The 16001-nt window shown below is 40.8% G+C and overlaps 1 protein-coding gene across 1 annotated transcript; it reads right to left on the bottom strand.

Moving 5' to 3' along the window:
- Position 1: 1 nt before the first annotated feature.
- Positions 2 to 14855, bottom strand: LOC108410741 (NACHT, LRR and PYD domains-containing protein 3-like). The gene is made up of 10 exons (XM_017681977.2): positions 14666 to 14855; positions 12798 to 12872; positions 8530 to 10282; positions 6652 to 6828; positions 6133 to 6309; positions 5880 to 6056; positions 5086 to 5259; positions 4799 to 4972; positions 182 to 219; positions 2 to 54 (listed from the first exon to the last, which is right to left on the bottom strand). The coding sequence occupies exons 1-9, from the start codon at positions 14784 to 14786 to the stop codon at positions 198 to 200; spliced, it is 2850 nt and encodes a 949-aa protein (XP_017537466.2). The 5' UTR covers positions 14787 to 14855; the 3' UTR covers positions 2 to 54; positions 182 to 197.
- Between the last annotated feature and the right edge of the window lie 1146 nt (positions 14856 to 16001).

A 16001-nucleotide genomic window follows, 5' to 3' on the forward strand; every position in this document is an offset into this window, starting at 1 on the left:
TCCTGCCTTCCGCCCGATGACTGCTGGGATAGGCTCCAGCACCCCCCTGCGACCCTGACAGAGATCATTTGTATTGTAATTTACAAGATACATGATTTACAAGAGTAGAAAATAATTCTAAAGTTGCATAGAAAACAATTCCTAACAGTGCAAGACTTGGTAGACCATCAGACCCCATTACCGTGTGTGAGAACAGATCAGGTGTATGGTGGTAAGGTGCTGTAAGAAAGAGAACAGAAGAGAATCATCAGACAGGAACTCATGCTGATCACATAATTGTCTTTTTCTTATAATTTCCAGAAAAAAAGGATGCTATGCAAAATGCAAATAAAAACAGAATCTAACAAATAAATAGTACAAAGACAATGTATTACATGAAAAAACTAATAGAATTTTATCATTTTTTTGAAAAAAAATGTATTGTTTCCTCCAGGCTAAATGGGAGAGTGACCATCCAGCTTATTATCAGTGAGCTGTTGAAAAACCCGCATTTGCAATGGGTGACTTGTACATCTGTGAAGGCACCATGTGTAAGGGTCCAGCTGGCCCCGCCTGCTGCCAGCAGAGGGCGACGGCAGCAAAGTGCCTAGCCTGCACCGCCTGCTCGCAGCAGAAGCCAATGGTGGCAAGGAACTAATTAGGCTAACTGGACACACCTGTGGCCTTCCCTACATAAAGCTGTGGCAAACGGCAGTGTTTGTTACACCTTTGCAGAGGGGTGACTGGTACGGTACTTAGTCCAAGAAAAGAACAGGAAATAATAGAAAACAAACTGTGCCAAAACCACAAAGAGGCGTCAGCTGTTGGGTGAAGACCTAACTCGGGTAAAGACCTGCGACTCTACCTGCGCGAGTCCACCGGGCAAGGCTGCCAGTCCTGCTGCCTCCCAAAATGTGCTTCCAACACATCCCCGTTATCTGCCGTATGCACAGAAGGCGCAAAATAACACACAGGCGCCAGAATCATTCTAACTTAAGGCGACTACGGCAAACCACGCCCACTGCTGCCTCATTCTCAGATGGGCTGTGGAACTGCCAGTCAGCCGTTAACAAAGCTGACTTTATCGCCTCTTATGCCAATCATTTATCATTACAGCTACTGGCTCTGACTGAAACATGGATTAAACCAGAAAACACTGCTACTCCGGCGGCTCTATCAAACAATTATTCCTTCTCTCACACCTCTCGTCCCTCAGGAAGAGGAGGTGGGACTGGCCTATTGATTGCAAATGGCTTGAAACACACGCCACTGCTACCAACAAATACGTACACCTCTTTTGAGTATCATGCCATGCTGGTTAATACTCCAGCTAAACTTGGCATTATTGTCATCTATCGTCCTCCTGGGCAAATGGGCGAGTTTACAAATGAACTTGATATGCTGCTTTCTTCTATCCCAGATCAAGACTGTCCCATGCTTATTCTAGGTGATATGAACATCCACCTTGACAGTCCGTGCTCCACAGACTTCATATCCCTCATGCACTCTTTCGATCTGGAGCAGGTTCCAAGCCCTCCGACTCATAAAGCTGGTAAAAATCTGGATTTAATTTTTACTCGCAACTGTGACACTGACTCACTAACTGTCACTCCTCTGCACCTCTCGGATCACTATTTCATACAACTCAATGTGTGTATTGAGAAAAAACCAAAAGCTGCTCCAACTATGGTCTCGTTCCGCCGCAATCTTAGAGACCTCTCGGGCCGACCAGTACTCCTCACTGGTCACTGATAATTTGCCTCCACCAGGCTCATTTTCATCACTCAATGTAAATGATGCCACTGATGCACTCTGCTCAACGCTAAGCTCATGTCTGGACGACCTCTGTCCCCTAACTACTAGAGTCATGCGCTCAAATAAACCACAGCCATGGCTTAAAAATGATACAGTCAGGGAACTGCGCTCCAGGCTCCGGGCTGCTGAAAGAAAATGGCGGGAAAAACGTATACATGCAGACCTAAAGAACTACCAAATGCTCCTGGCTTCGTTCTCAACCTGCCTCACTACTGCAAAAGCTGAATTCTATCACAGCAAAATCAAATCTCTCACTGACTCCCGGAAACTATTTGCAATGTTTAATATGTTGCTCAATCCTCCACCTCCACCTCCGGCTACCTGCCTTACAGCCGAAGCCCTTGCCTCTTTTTTCACTGGAAAAGTGGCGGCCATAAGCAGCCAGTTCACTGATGCAACGTGTAGCGGTCCTACCACATGCTCTGCTCCTCTGTATCCCTCGACCAAAGGTGCCATCTTCTCCTCGTTTACTCCTCTCACTGAGAGCGAGGCACTGACTCTTGTAACATGTAGCCGTCCTACTACATGTCCACTTGATCCGATTCCTACCAACCTACTACAAACCATTGCACCTGCTATCATCCCAGCTATCACACACACCATCAATGCCTCCATAACTACTGGTGTGTTTCCAACTGTCTTTAAACAAGCCCAAGTCACACCATTGCTTAAAAAGCCTTCCTGCAACCCTGCCCAGGTTGATAACTACAGGCCAGTCTCACTACTACCCTTTCTTTCCAAAACTATAGAAAGTGCAGTCTACAGTCAGGTCTCTGGTTTCCTCTCCCAGAATGACCTCCTGGACCCAAATCAATTAGGTTTTTAAAAAGGGCACTCCACTGAAACGGCTCTTTTATCTGTGATTGAGGCCCTAAAATCTGCCAGAGCTGCAGGACAGTCCTCAGTACTCATTCTGCTGGACCTCTCAGCTGCTTTTGACACAATCATGAATTTCTCCTATCTACTCTATCAAACATGGGTATCTCAGACAATGCGCTACTATGGTTTAGATCGTACCTCACTGGGCGCTCATTCAAGGTATCGTGGCATGGAGAGCTCTTCTCAGCCCACTCGCTATCCACTGGGGTTCCCCAGGGATCGGTACTGGGACCCCTTCTCTTTTCTATTTACACCACCTTTCTAGGCCGGGTTATCCGCTCACATGGCTTCTCGTACTATTGCTATGTTGACGACACCCAGCTCTATCTGTCATTCCCGCCCGATGACCCGTCGATCTCTGTGCGGATATCGCAGTGCCTCTCGGACATATCCGCATGGATGAAGGAACACCACCTTCAACTAAACCTGTCCAAGTCTGAACTTCTGGTTATACCAACTAAACAATCCATTCAACACAACTTCACCATAACCATCGACTCACTCTCACTCTCCCTGACAAAGGTTGCTAGGAACCTGGGGGTTATGGTAGATGACCAACTCTCCTTTACGCACCATGTTGCCTCGGTGGCTCGGTCCTGCCGCTTTGCGCTGTACAACATCAGACAGATACGGCCGTTTCTAACACAACGAGCCACCCAACTCTTGGTACAAGCAGTGGTCATCTCACGCCTTGACTACTGCAATGCCAAACTGACGGGCCTCCCGGCCTGTGTTGTAAAACCACTGAAGATGGTTCAGAACGCTGCAGCGCGTCTGGTCTTTAACCAACCAAAACGGGCGCATGTCACCCCACTGCTCATTGAGCTCCACTGGTTATCGGTTGCTGCTCGTATCAAATTTAAAAATCTTACGATTGCCTCCTAAAGGCTTACAGCACCGCCCAGCTGTTGCGATCCTCCAATGAATGTCACTTAGCTTTGCCAAATATTCACACAAAGCAATCAAGACTGTTCTCATACTTGATTCCCCAATGGTGGAACAAGCTACCTTCCACTGTCAGAGCAGGGGCGTCCCTCGCTATTTTTAAGAAACTCCTGAAGACAGAGCTCTTCAGGGAGCACTTATTCTAATCGCCTCTTGCAAATCTAACCACTACCAACCTCCTTCTTGCCCTCCTTCCCTTCTCTACCCCGCTATTACCCTTTGGCCTCCTTTAAGGCCTGACTTTGTTCTATGTACCACATTATTTATAAGTCGCTTTGGATAAAAGCATCTGCTAAATGTAACATAATGTAATGTTATCTTTTTCCTAACTCAGCCTTTGAGCATGCTGCTCGCCTTCGTTCTTTGTTCCTGCCTTTTTTTGTTCTCCCTTCCTTGAAGGGCTTCACCCAAGGTAGCTTCTGCATTCTGGTGGCGCAGCAGTAACATCACAGACTGCTGATCAGTACAGTGGTGGTTCAAACCCGCTCAGGGAAGCCCTATTTTTCTACATCTAGCACACACTCCATTGCCCCATCTATCTCTACTTTTATATTTTTGCTGGGTTTCAGTTCTGCACTTGGGTTCGTCTCCCCACCATAGAGTAACACCATGTTACGGAGTGCCATGCTACATTCTGTATGTATTACAATAACATGATGCTAGTAAAAGACTTGGGATGCTAAACTGGCCTCCAGACTGGCAGTCCTAATCTGTCACCATTAAAAACATTTGCTGCATTATGAAATGAAGAATATGATAAAGGAGACCCCAAACTGTTTGGCAGCTGAAATCTTGTATCAAGCAAGAAGGGAAAAACATCTCAACTTTAAAACTACAGTTTGGGAAGTGGTCTGCTTAGTTACCGAATGTTGGTAAAAGACAATGGAATGCACAGTGATAAACACACCCCTGTCCCAACTTTTTTAGAACATGTTACTGGCATCAAATTCAAAATAGACATATACATTTTTTCAAAAAACAATACAATGTTTCATTATTTTATATTTTGTATTTGTTCTATTTTCAGGAAAACATAGTGTTTTAAATGATTTCATATCACAGCATGCTATTTGTATCTACATTTTGCACAGCGTCTCACATCTTCTGGAGACAGGACTGTATAAATAGGTTCTGTTTTATTTGTTAAACAATCAGAAAACTGTGTCTAAAAAAGACTCACTGTAGTGTCTCCAGTTTACAGAGTGGATCCTTCAGTAGGTCAGAGAACATCTTCACTCCTGACTTTCCAAGTATATTGGAGTTCAGGTTCAGTTCTCTCAGATGAGTGGGATTTGATTGTAAAGCTGAAGCCAGAGCAGCACATCCACCCTCTGTAATACTGCAGTTGGACAGCCTGCACAAAAGGAGAAACTCTTGATGCTTAAAGCTCAACATGCTCACACACCCACCCACTCGCCCACACATCCACACACACACACAGTGAAAAAGTGATGGTGATGGTCTTACTCCAGTTTCTCCAGTTTACACTGTGGATTCTTCAGTCCAGCAGAGAGCAGCTCCACTCCTGAATCCTGCAGTTTATTGTAACTGAGGTCCAGCTCTCTCAGACTTGAGGAGTTTGAGCCAAGAACTGAGGAAAGAGCTGCACAGCTTTTCTCTGTGAGATTACAATTACACAGTCTGGGAGAGAAAGGATAATAAATCAGAACACTGACATCACACACACACACAAAATCAACTGTTTATATACTCTATTTAAACATCTACTAATGTTCTTTTCTGACAAAAATATTAGAAATGAGATGCATTTTCCACTGTACTAAAGTGCAGCCTTTTCCCCTTTTGTTATAATGGTTTATATAACTTGTATAACTTATATAACATTTTTCAGAAGCTCTGAGAAAATTAGCTGTAAAAAAATCTACTTGAATAAGAAAATGTAAGGAAATCAAAGAAAAATATTAAAACAGCAATTTCCAAAAGAGGAATGCAAATAATAATTAAGTTAGACAAAAAACATTCTTAACATATAAAACGAGGTAGACCACAATTTTTTATGATTTAATAAAAACTAAATGGCTGTTTGGACATTAAAAGATGATCTTATAAGGCACCAAACTTGAAACACACACTCTCACAGACCCTATCAAATTGTGACATATACACAGATTAGTACATGAGAGATGTGATAGTGTGGATAAGAGAATTAAACGCAATTTCAGATGTTCTTAACTGTCCTTGTGTGAGTATCCATGGTTTTGTTTGTGTGTCTGTAAATGGACCGTAAGTCAGTAACTCACTGTAGTTTCTCCAGTTTACAGTGTGGATCTTTCAGTAGATCAGAGAGCAGCTTCACTCCTGACTCTCCTGGTTTATTGTGGGTCAAGTTCAGCTCTGTCAGGTGAGAGGAGGAGTTTGATTTTAGAGCTGAAACCAGAGCAGCAAAGCCTTCACCTGTAATACTGCAGTAACACAGCCTGCAGGAAGAAGAAAAAAATCCTCAGTTATCCAAAACACACAAAGACATACACAGTGATAAATTGATGATCTTACGCCAGTATCTTCAGTTTACAGTGTGGATTTTCCAGTCCAACAGAGAGCAGCTTCACTCCTGAATCCTGGAGCAGTTCATTGTAACTTAGATACAATTCTCTCAGATTTGAGGAGTTTGAGCTGAGAGCTGAGGACAGAATTGCACAGCTTTTCTCTGTGAGATCACAGTAACACAACCTGGGAGAGAAATTATGATACATCAGGACAATGACATATTATGAGAATCAAATATTCAAACTTGACTGACATTAGCATACCTTAATATATATTGTCAGACTTTACTTTTTGTTTTGTTTTGTCATTGTATGATGATGTCTTGAATACAATGCATGGTAGTCCAAACATCATTCTGGACAGTAAATTTGTGTTTCTTATATGCAATTTTGATAAGCAGAAATTAGGCTGCATAGTAATGCACAATAAATAGAAATACTGTACATATTGTTAGTGTCTTATTTGTGGAAAAAGCTGTTGTTTATGTGCATGTAAACTTCCACAGTGACAAGGTAATGAACTGACTTCAGTGTTTCCAGTTTACAGTGTGGACTCTTCAGTCCAGCAGAGAGCAGCTCCACTCCTTTATCCTGCAGCAGTTTATTCTTGCTCAGGTTCAGTTCTGTTATACTTGAGGATTTTGAGCTGAGAGCTGAGAACAGAGCTGTGCAGCATTCATCTGTGAGATTACAGTCAAACAGACTGGGAGAAAAACAATGATACAGTAGAATATTAAAATCACAAATACACAGCTTGAACATTAACATTATATACAAAAACTGTGAAAGAAATACAAGGCCCTATACGTAGTGCATTCATGTTTCACAATAGCTTTCTTTAGTATAAAGACTAGTTGAAATAAGGGTCTCAGTATTTGTTTGTACTTTAATAATGCAAAGCCATGGCAGTCTGGATGCAGAAGGGGTTCCATAGTGCAAGGGTGACTCTCAAATTCATCACAAAGCCCAGAAAATGCATTCTCAAGTCAGGAAGACAAACACGAGCTATTTCTTAGCAATCTGTTCTAATCTATAGTACATTTCCAGAAGTGTACATCATTCCTTTTATTACATGTATTAATAATTGTTATATTTTTACAATGATGCCACAATTAATGGAAATGGCATTTAACTTGTTTGAATAAGCTGAAGCTAGCTAGCCAACATAGCAGTTTGGCAACTTCTTGCTATATTTCCTGTCTTTACTGTAGGTTTTATATGACCTCCATATGGCGTGTGTCTGCAAACAATGAACTGCATGTTTACTTTTGACTATTAACAGGCAGTCCTATATATTGTCCTTCAATTGCCATTTGAATACACAGTTGAAATTTCCGTGGTTCTTTACATATACGATTAATTATTGTTATTAATATATCCAGGTTGACAGTTGAAACTACCACCCTTCCCAGAAGGAGAGAAAAGACTACTCTAGGTTAATGGATTGGACTACCACATTGTTCAGGTGATTTGAATATGCAGTCCTTAGTTTAAAATCCACTTGTACAACAAAATTCTCAAACTCTTACCATTTACAGAAGCTTACAAGTAGCCCATTTAACCATGTCACTGTAAAGCAAATTGTTCAGCCTGATGCTCGTTTTGGCATTTTGTGTTTCTGTATAGACAGTTTAGTTCAGTTATACCACTGACCTCTCAAAACAGGACAGTTTGTCTTACAGTTGTCATTTGTTTGTTTAACAGACTAGACATTGGCTCTATTTTATTGTCCAGCTAGATTGGTTGAACATTTTAATTCCTTATTTAATAACATTTAACACTGCACACAAACCACATGATCACTTAAAGTTGTGAGCTAGCGTGAGTGTGTATCTGGAAACATATCAATCATACCTGCCATATAATTTCACTCAGTTGTGAAAACTGCTGAATCTAAATGCTTTTACAGCAAACATCCCCACACACATCACCAAATGTAAATATCACATGCACAAGATGCATTCTGGCATGGCCGCATCCCCACGTAATTTCAATGGTCAGTGAGGATTTAAGGCTTGAGAGTACATTTAGTGATTGGTAGATTTATGTCACACATGCAGTGTGGAGTCCTTTAATACCACCAGACCCACTATAAAAAGAGTTCCTTTTCAAAGGTGTATGTAAGAAATTATGATGTAACATTGTTAAAATGGTAAACTGAATGAGAAATATTTACTTTTAATGTATTTTATATATCCCAATCAAATAATTGTATAAATGAGTTTTACAAAGTAGTGCTAAAAGGTTAATTAATGAATTTATCTAAATACCTCATTAGTTAATCGGTAATCCATTATAAAGTAAGAGCGAATGGATGTCATATAAAGACTCACACATACAGGCGATTTAGGTTAGAGTAAATTAAGAAGTAGTGAAAAACACATTTATGAGTGAAAATACTCACTCAACTTTTCTGGAGGCTTTGATCACTGGCAGCAGCCTCAGAAGACACTCATCTGATCTATAATATTTACTCAGTTCAAATATATCCAGCTCCTCTTTGGAGTTCAGCAACACAAACACCAGAGCTGACCACTGGGCAGGAGAGAGACTGACACCATCTAGACGGCGATAGCCTCTTCTGTTCAGATATGTTTGGACCTCCTGCACTAGAGAATGGTCATTCAGTTCATTCAGACAGTGGAACAGATTGATGGATTTCTCTGGAGTGGGATTCTCTTTGATCTTCTCCTTGATGTACTGGACTGTTTCCTCTTTGCTATAAGAGCTGCTTCCTGTCTGGGTCAGTAGGCCTCGTAAGAGAGTCTGATTGGACTGCAGTGAGAGGCCCAGAAGGAACCGGAGGAAAAGGTCCAAGTGTCCATTTTTACTCGGTAAGGTCTTGTCCACTGCAGATTTGTAGAAGTCTGACAATGTTGACTTTTTGAAAATATCAGAGACATCAGTGGTTAGGTGTTCTGCAACATCTCCACTGATGAAGGACAGAAATGCATACAATGCAGCCAGAAACTCCTGAACACTCAGGTGGACAAAGCTGAACACCTTCCCCAGGTGCAGCCCAAACTCCTCTCTGAAGATCTGGGTACAAACTCCTGAGTACACTGAAATTTCACTGACATCAATGCCACACTCTCTCAGGTCTTCCTCATAGAAGATCAGATTGCCCTTTTCCAGCTGTTGGAAAGCCAGTTTTCCCAGTGCCAGAATCATCTCTCTGGTCTGCTGAAGATCAGGGTCACATTTCCCATGGTACTTTTGGTCCTTGTGTTTAATCTGAAAGATCAGGAAGTGGGTGAACATCTGAGTCAAAGTCTTGGGGAACTCTCCAATCTCTGCTCCACCCAACACTCTCTCTAGAACAGTGGCTGCAATCCAGCAGAAGACTGGGATGTGGCACATGATGTAGAGGCTTCTTGAGGACTTCATGTGTGAGATGATTTTATTGGCCAGGCTCTGGTCACTGATTCTCTTCCTGAAGTACTCCTCTTTCTGAGGGTCACTGAACCCTCGTACCTCTGTTACCAGGTCAACACACTCTGGAGGGATCTGATTGGCTGCTGCTGGTCGAGAGGTTATCCAGAGGAGAGTCGAGGGAAGCAGGTTCCCCTTGATGAGGTTTGTCAGCAGCACATCCACTGAGGCTGAATCTGTTACCTCCCACAGGCTCTCATTGTTCTGGAAATCTAGAGGAAGGCGACACTCGTCCAGACCATCAAGGATGAACAAGACTCTGTGGGCATCACTTTCTAATAATGGCAAATCTTTTGCTTCTGAACATATGTGATGAAGTTGCATCAGACTGAGATTTTTCTTTATCAAATTCAATTCTCTTAAAGGAAGTGGAAATATGAAGAGGATGTCCTGGTTGGCTTTTCCTTCAGCCCAGTCCAGTATGAACTTCTGCACAGAGACTGTTTTTCCAATTCCAGCGACTCCTTTAGTCAGCACAGTTCTGATGGGTCTGTCTTTAAAGAGGTCACGGCATTTGATGGGTTTCTCCTCTGTTGCTGGTCTCCTGGATGCTGTCTCAATCTGTCTGACCTCATGTTCATCATTAACCTCTCCACTCCCTCCCTCTGTGATGTACAGCTCTGTGTAGATCTCATTCAGAAGCCTCGACTTTCCATGCTGTGAGATTCCTTCATTAATGCTGCGAAATTTCTTCTGTAATTTTTGTTTATATACAGTGACTAAATCTGAAAAGCAGACAGACAAAAAATAAATAAATATGCTTTTGTTGCAAGTCGTACTCAATGTATATCTCATTCAAACCAATTGACTGATACTCATTTAGTCTATTAAATATCTTCATTAGTTAGATTTTTTTTTCTACACATTGTGATCATTTCTGATGGCAGATATTGACTGCAACAAAAATCTATTTTGTCATTGGCATTATGTAGAAATGATTAGGTTTCAATATTATATGAACATACTGCACTAAAAGAACAGTTTAAGAATATAATAATAATGATATTCTTCTGTATCCTTTAATGAATATGTTTAAATGAATGATTTTGTGAGTAATATTAATGTACTGAAAATGACCTCATTTATTTATGTATTATATGTAATTTTAATACATCATGTTTATGAATACAAAGTATTATGAAGTCCCAACTTCACAATAAAATTCCATTTAACTGTTAATTTTTAAAAATATGTTTATATATAATAAATGACATGTTTAAATATATGTCCTTTTTGGGTGCTTATTAGAACCCTTTTCATAAATGTTCATTACAGAGCCATTTACAGTAACATCCACAATAAGGCACAAGAGTAGAGCACTACACATGAACATCATTTAGAAGGAGTACTGAACGTAATTTAAGTATAGTTTATGTTGGAAGAATTTTTGATGATTTTTGGGCAAACTGGACACGTGGGATTAACATGAAAACTAGATCAACACTAAAACTAGCTGAGCCAACTAAAAACATGAATTTTGATGACAAAAGAAACCAACAAAGTTGACAAACAGCAAAATGATAGTAAATGTGCAAAGCTGAAGTTGATTATTCAAATTTTCCATTCCATCTTAAATGGTGTAGCAGTTACATTCTGGCACCATCTGCACCATTTAAGGTGGAACAGCAAATTACAAAACAAAGCTGGCAAAGAAGTCAACTTCAGCCTTGTGGTGAACATTAGGCTTGTTTTACCTGCATAAGCTGTTAAAGATGATCAAACAGAGAGAGCTGTGTCTCTTTGGTTCTTTGGTTTTCCTACCATGAGTAAAACGGGCAGTTCACCGGGTGATTTTCTCTAGTAAGAGTTTAAGTACTGAGCGAGGTGGCATTGATGCCGAGGAATGCTTTGTTTGTTTCCAGCCTATGGAGGTGAATTTTAACTCAATGTTTTGTTTGTCTTATGAAATAAAATTAACCAAGCATGAGCACAGTGCCAGACATATGACGACACTGCTGTTTATTCCGTTTCAGGTAGGAAACAAATCCATTCACTTGAAAAATAATTGGCTGAGTGGAAATCTTTAGTGAAATCTGTGAGTCCACGTGATGAGTTACCATGTGTTTCACTTTATAATACTGTTCCTGATCATAATCCCTTACTTCATTAATAGAGTTACTATGTGTTTCACTTTATATAGTATAGTCTTTAGATTCTTATTTTAATTGTTCAATTTTAATCATCTTACTTCCTACTCCGTCATTTACGTTTCTCTGTGTTTTAATTCTCTTTTGCTTTAACTGTAAAGTACTTTGAGCTGCATTTAATGCATGAATTGTGCCACGTAAATATTATTATTATTATTATTATTATTATTATTATTATTATTCATTTGCCCCTGCTTAGTTCCTGATTAGTTACTTACTAACTACAAAACAGTATTGTAAAGTGTTATCAAAAATGTAGTCAGCAACCAAACAAGAGGGATGATGACTGGATTCTTGTTAACACTGTATTCTTTAAATTTTAAATATATTCTTTCAGAAATGATCAATTATCAGTTTCAGTAAAATGTCTTTTAATGATAGCTAGACTTTTCAATCACATGTATTCTCTGCTGACATTGTTAGGTTGTCAGGTGTAATACCCGTCCTCGCCACCAGCTCACATGAATACTGACATACTCCCTCGTTGCACCCTGACCCCTCACCTGCAGCTTATTTCACCTGCCTAGTTAAGGACCTTCAATACATTGGCTCAGTGCGAAGTGGTGTCAGTTTACCTGCACACCAAGCCTTGCTTCCTCACTGGTGATGGTTTTGGATTGCCTTGACTGTTTTTCTGTACTCTGACTGCTTCTGGATCTCCCTTTGGTGCTTTTGAACTTTTCTAGTGTTTTGACCTTTTTGGACAGTTTTTTTACACTGATTCTGGTTTGTGTTTTGGAGTAAACAGATTATAGATTCTAATCAGTCTGGAAGTCTGCCTACTTCCAATTTTACCATTGGAAGTAGGCAATGCAAAGAGTTCTGGCTTCAAACAGACATGATCTATCTCTTTTGAGTCTGAGCACTGAGGTATTCACTGAATGCCCCTAGAAATTCTATTCAACGTTACTGCCATGCTCCAGTAATGCAACTGTGGTACATCATGCTGTCTCAACTCTTTGCTCCGTATCTTCCTTTTTGTTTCTTGACAACCTTCCTCCAACATTACTTGGCACACTGTCCCACACTTGCAAACAAATAAAACTGTAGAACAATATAGGATCAAATTCCCAAGTTTTATTCCAGGAATTACCTTGACGGAGCGGAGTAGAACCAGGAGAACCGCCAGCCTGAACCATTCTGGTGCTGGAACTGGAAGCTTCGTGACCTGAGGAGAGATAACTGGAAGAATCAAAACTTATCAAAGCTACTTAAAACTGCATATGATATAAAACTGATACTAAGAGAGAAATGAAGATACAAAGCTAGCGAGGTGGATGAAGAGGCAGAGGACAGTAATGGTTGGTTTATTAATTAATTGATACATATATCACCATCCCTGTACAGTGTACAGCTTATATACAACCCCAATTCCAATGAAGTTGGGACGTTGTGTAAAACATAAATAAAAACAGAATACGATGATTTGCAAATCCTTTTCAACCGATATTCAACTGAATACACTACAAAGACGAGATATTTAATGTTCAAACGGATAAACTTTATTGTTTTTTGCAAATATTAACTCATTTGGATTTGATGCCTGCAACACGTTCCAAAGAAGTTGGGACAGGGGCAACAAAAGACTGGGAAAGTTGAGGAATGCTGTAAAAACACCTGTTTGGAAAATTCCACAGGTGAACAGGTTAACTGGAAACAGGTGAGTGTCATGATTGGGTATAAAGGGAGCATCCCTGAAAGGCTCAGTCGTTCACAAGCAAGGACGGGCGAGGTTCACCACTTAGTGAACAACTGCTTGAGCAAATAGTCCAACAGTTTAAGAACAACGTTTCTCAACATGCAACTGCAAGGAATTTAGGGATTTCATCATCTACAGTCCATAATATCATCAAAAGATTCAGAGAATCTGGAGAAATCTCTGCAGGTAAGCGGCGAGGCAGAAAACCAACACTGAATGCCCGTGACCTTCGATCCCTCAGGGGGCTCTGCATTAAAAACCCACATCATTCTGTAATGGATATTCCCACATGGGCTCAGGAACACCTCGGAAAACCACTGTCAGTGAACTCAGTTCGTCGCTCCATCTACAAGTGCAAGTTAAAACTCTGCCATGCAAAACGAAGCCACATATCAACACCACCCAGAAACGCCGCCGGCTTCTCTGGGCCGAGCTCATCTGAGATGGACTGACGCAGAGTGGAAAAGTGTCCTGTGGTCTGACGCGTCCACATTTCACACTGTTTCTGGAAATCATGGACGTCGTGTCCTCCGGGCCAAAGAGGAAAAGGACTGTCCGGATTCTTTCAGCACAAAGTTCAAAAGCCAGCATCTCTGATGGTGGGGGGGGGTGTTAGTGCCCATGGCAGGGGTAACTTGCACATCTGTGAAGGCCCCATTAATGCTGAAAGGTACATACAGGTTTTGGAGTAACATCTGCTGCCATCCAAGCAGCGTCTTTTTCAGGGACGACCTGCTTATTTCAGCAAGACGATGCCGAGCCACATTCTGCACGTGTTACAACAGCGTGGCTTCGTAGTAAAAGAGTGCAGGTACTAGACTGGCCTGCCTGCAGTCCAGACCGTCTCCCATTGAAAATGTGTGGCGCATTATGAAGCTCAAAATACGACACCGGGACCCCGGACTGCTGAGCAACTGAAGCTGGACATCAAGCAGGAATGGGAAAAAATTCCACCTACAAAGCTTCAACAATCAGTGTCCTCAGTTCCCAAATGCTTATTGAGTGTTAAAAGGAAAGGAGATGTAACACAGTGGGAAACACGCCCCTGTCCCAACTTCTTTGCAAAAAACAAAGTTTATCCGTTTGAACATTAAATATCTCGTCTTTGTAGTGTATTCAATTGAATATCGGTTGAAAAGGATTTGCAGATCATCGTATTCTGTTTTTATTTGTTTTACACAAAGTCCCAACTTCACTGGAATTGGGGTTGTATAACTAAACACTCCGAAAACAGATCCATTATTAAACACACAGGTTCTTACCTCCATGTATTATGGTTACATTCACTGAACCTTTAATATTATTTCCATGGAGAACAGGAGCAGAGATGTTTCCTCCTGTCTGAGCTGTCATGTTGGTCTGAGCTGCATTGGAAGTTTCCATCTTCTAACGGAGAAGTCTTTGATCATCAGCCAGTGAGTAAATTATGGTACTTCAGTATTTACCTCTGTTTTCAATCCTCTCTTCACCAAAAGTGCTGAGAAGTTCAAGCCCCAACAAAGAACACTGTTTGTGTTCCTCTTTCCCCAAAGTGGAGCTGCTGAGTTGCACTTACAGCTAAACATGTTCAGACTGGTTTAGTGTCAGAGGAGGAAGTTTAGTAATCACTCATTTTTTTCTTGGGGACTGTAGACTGATCTGCCTCTCTATCAATCATAGCCTTCAGCCTTTCATCCACTCCTGCTGTAATACAGACTCAGTGCACAAATTTCCTCAGTACAGTATAGTGCCACATGCTCTCTGTAGGGTGATTAGGAGATGCTGCAGGGAATTAACCCCTTACATGGCCAAAGTTTTATTAAATAAGCCTTAAAGTGTAATAAGCCTGGCATACTAGTTAAGGAGCAGAATGAACATGTGAATTACTACGAAAACGTAAAGGTCATCCTAAGGCTCATCAACTAGTTTCAGCTGATGGAATACAGACATTTCTTGAATGCAAACAGCCCTTCTTACAAACACAATAGGCCACAAAAGGGAATTCCAAAAGGGATGTGGAAAAAAAGCAAATGTCAGTCTGATTCTTAATACTTCAGGTTCTGAATGTGGGTAAGCAGAAAAGCATGGCTAGCCCCTCACAGTTGGCCACACGGGAAAACATTGCTTATACATGTAACAAGTTGTAAATGGACACTTCAGAATCTTAAAGGCTCTAATTTCCTGACCATGGGTCAACCTCAGATTTCGATCACCCTTGTGCAGTGAATGAGTTTCTGGCTGATACGTCTTCTCCATCATTTACTTATCAATGCCACTAACTGAAAACAATTTAACTGTTTATAAACCTTTTAGTACATTTTTTTCAAATATTTACTTGTAAGCTGTTGTATGTGGGCTACTTTATTTTTAAAGTTAACTATACCCCCAATGTCATGAAAATCTTTCAGCCAATTACCCAGAAATAAACACTGTACAGATGTTTGATTCAGGTGGATTTGTTTGGCCAGTTTATTGTAAACAGATTTGTTTGAGATGCAAATTGTTGATCGTGTTGGAACAGCCTATGTGGAGTAAACTCTGAATCATTTAAACATTAACATCACTTGCCTTCATAACCAAGATCTTAATGCAAGCTTATTACAATTACAGAATTTTGAA

The sequence above is a fragment of the Pygocentrus nattereri genome, chromosome 9, assembly GCF_015220715.1.
Source record: "Pygocentrus nattereri isolate fPygNat1 chromosome 9, fPygNat1.pri, whole genome shotgun sequence".
In the NCBI taxonomy this organism is placed as follows: Eukaryota; Metazoa; Chordata; class Actinopteri; order Characiformes; family Serrasalmidae; genus Pygocentrus; species Pygocentrus nattereri.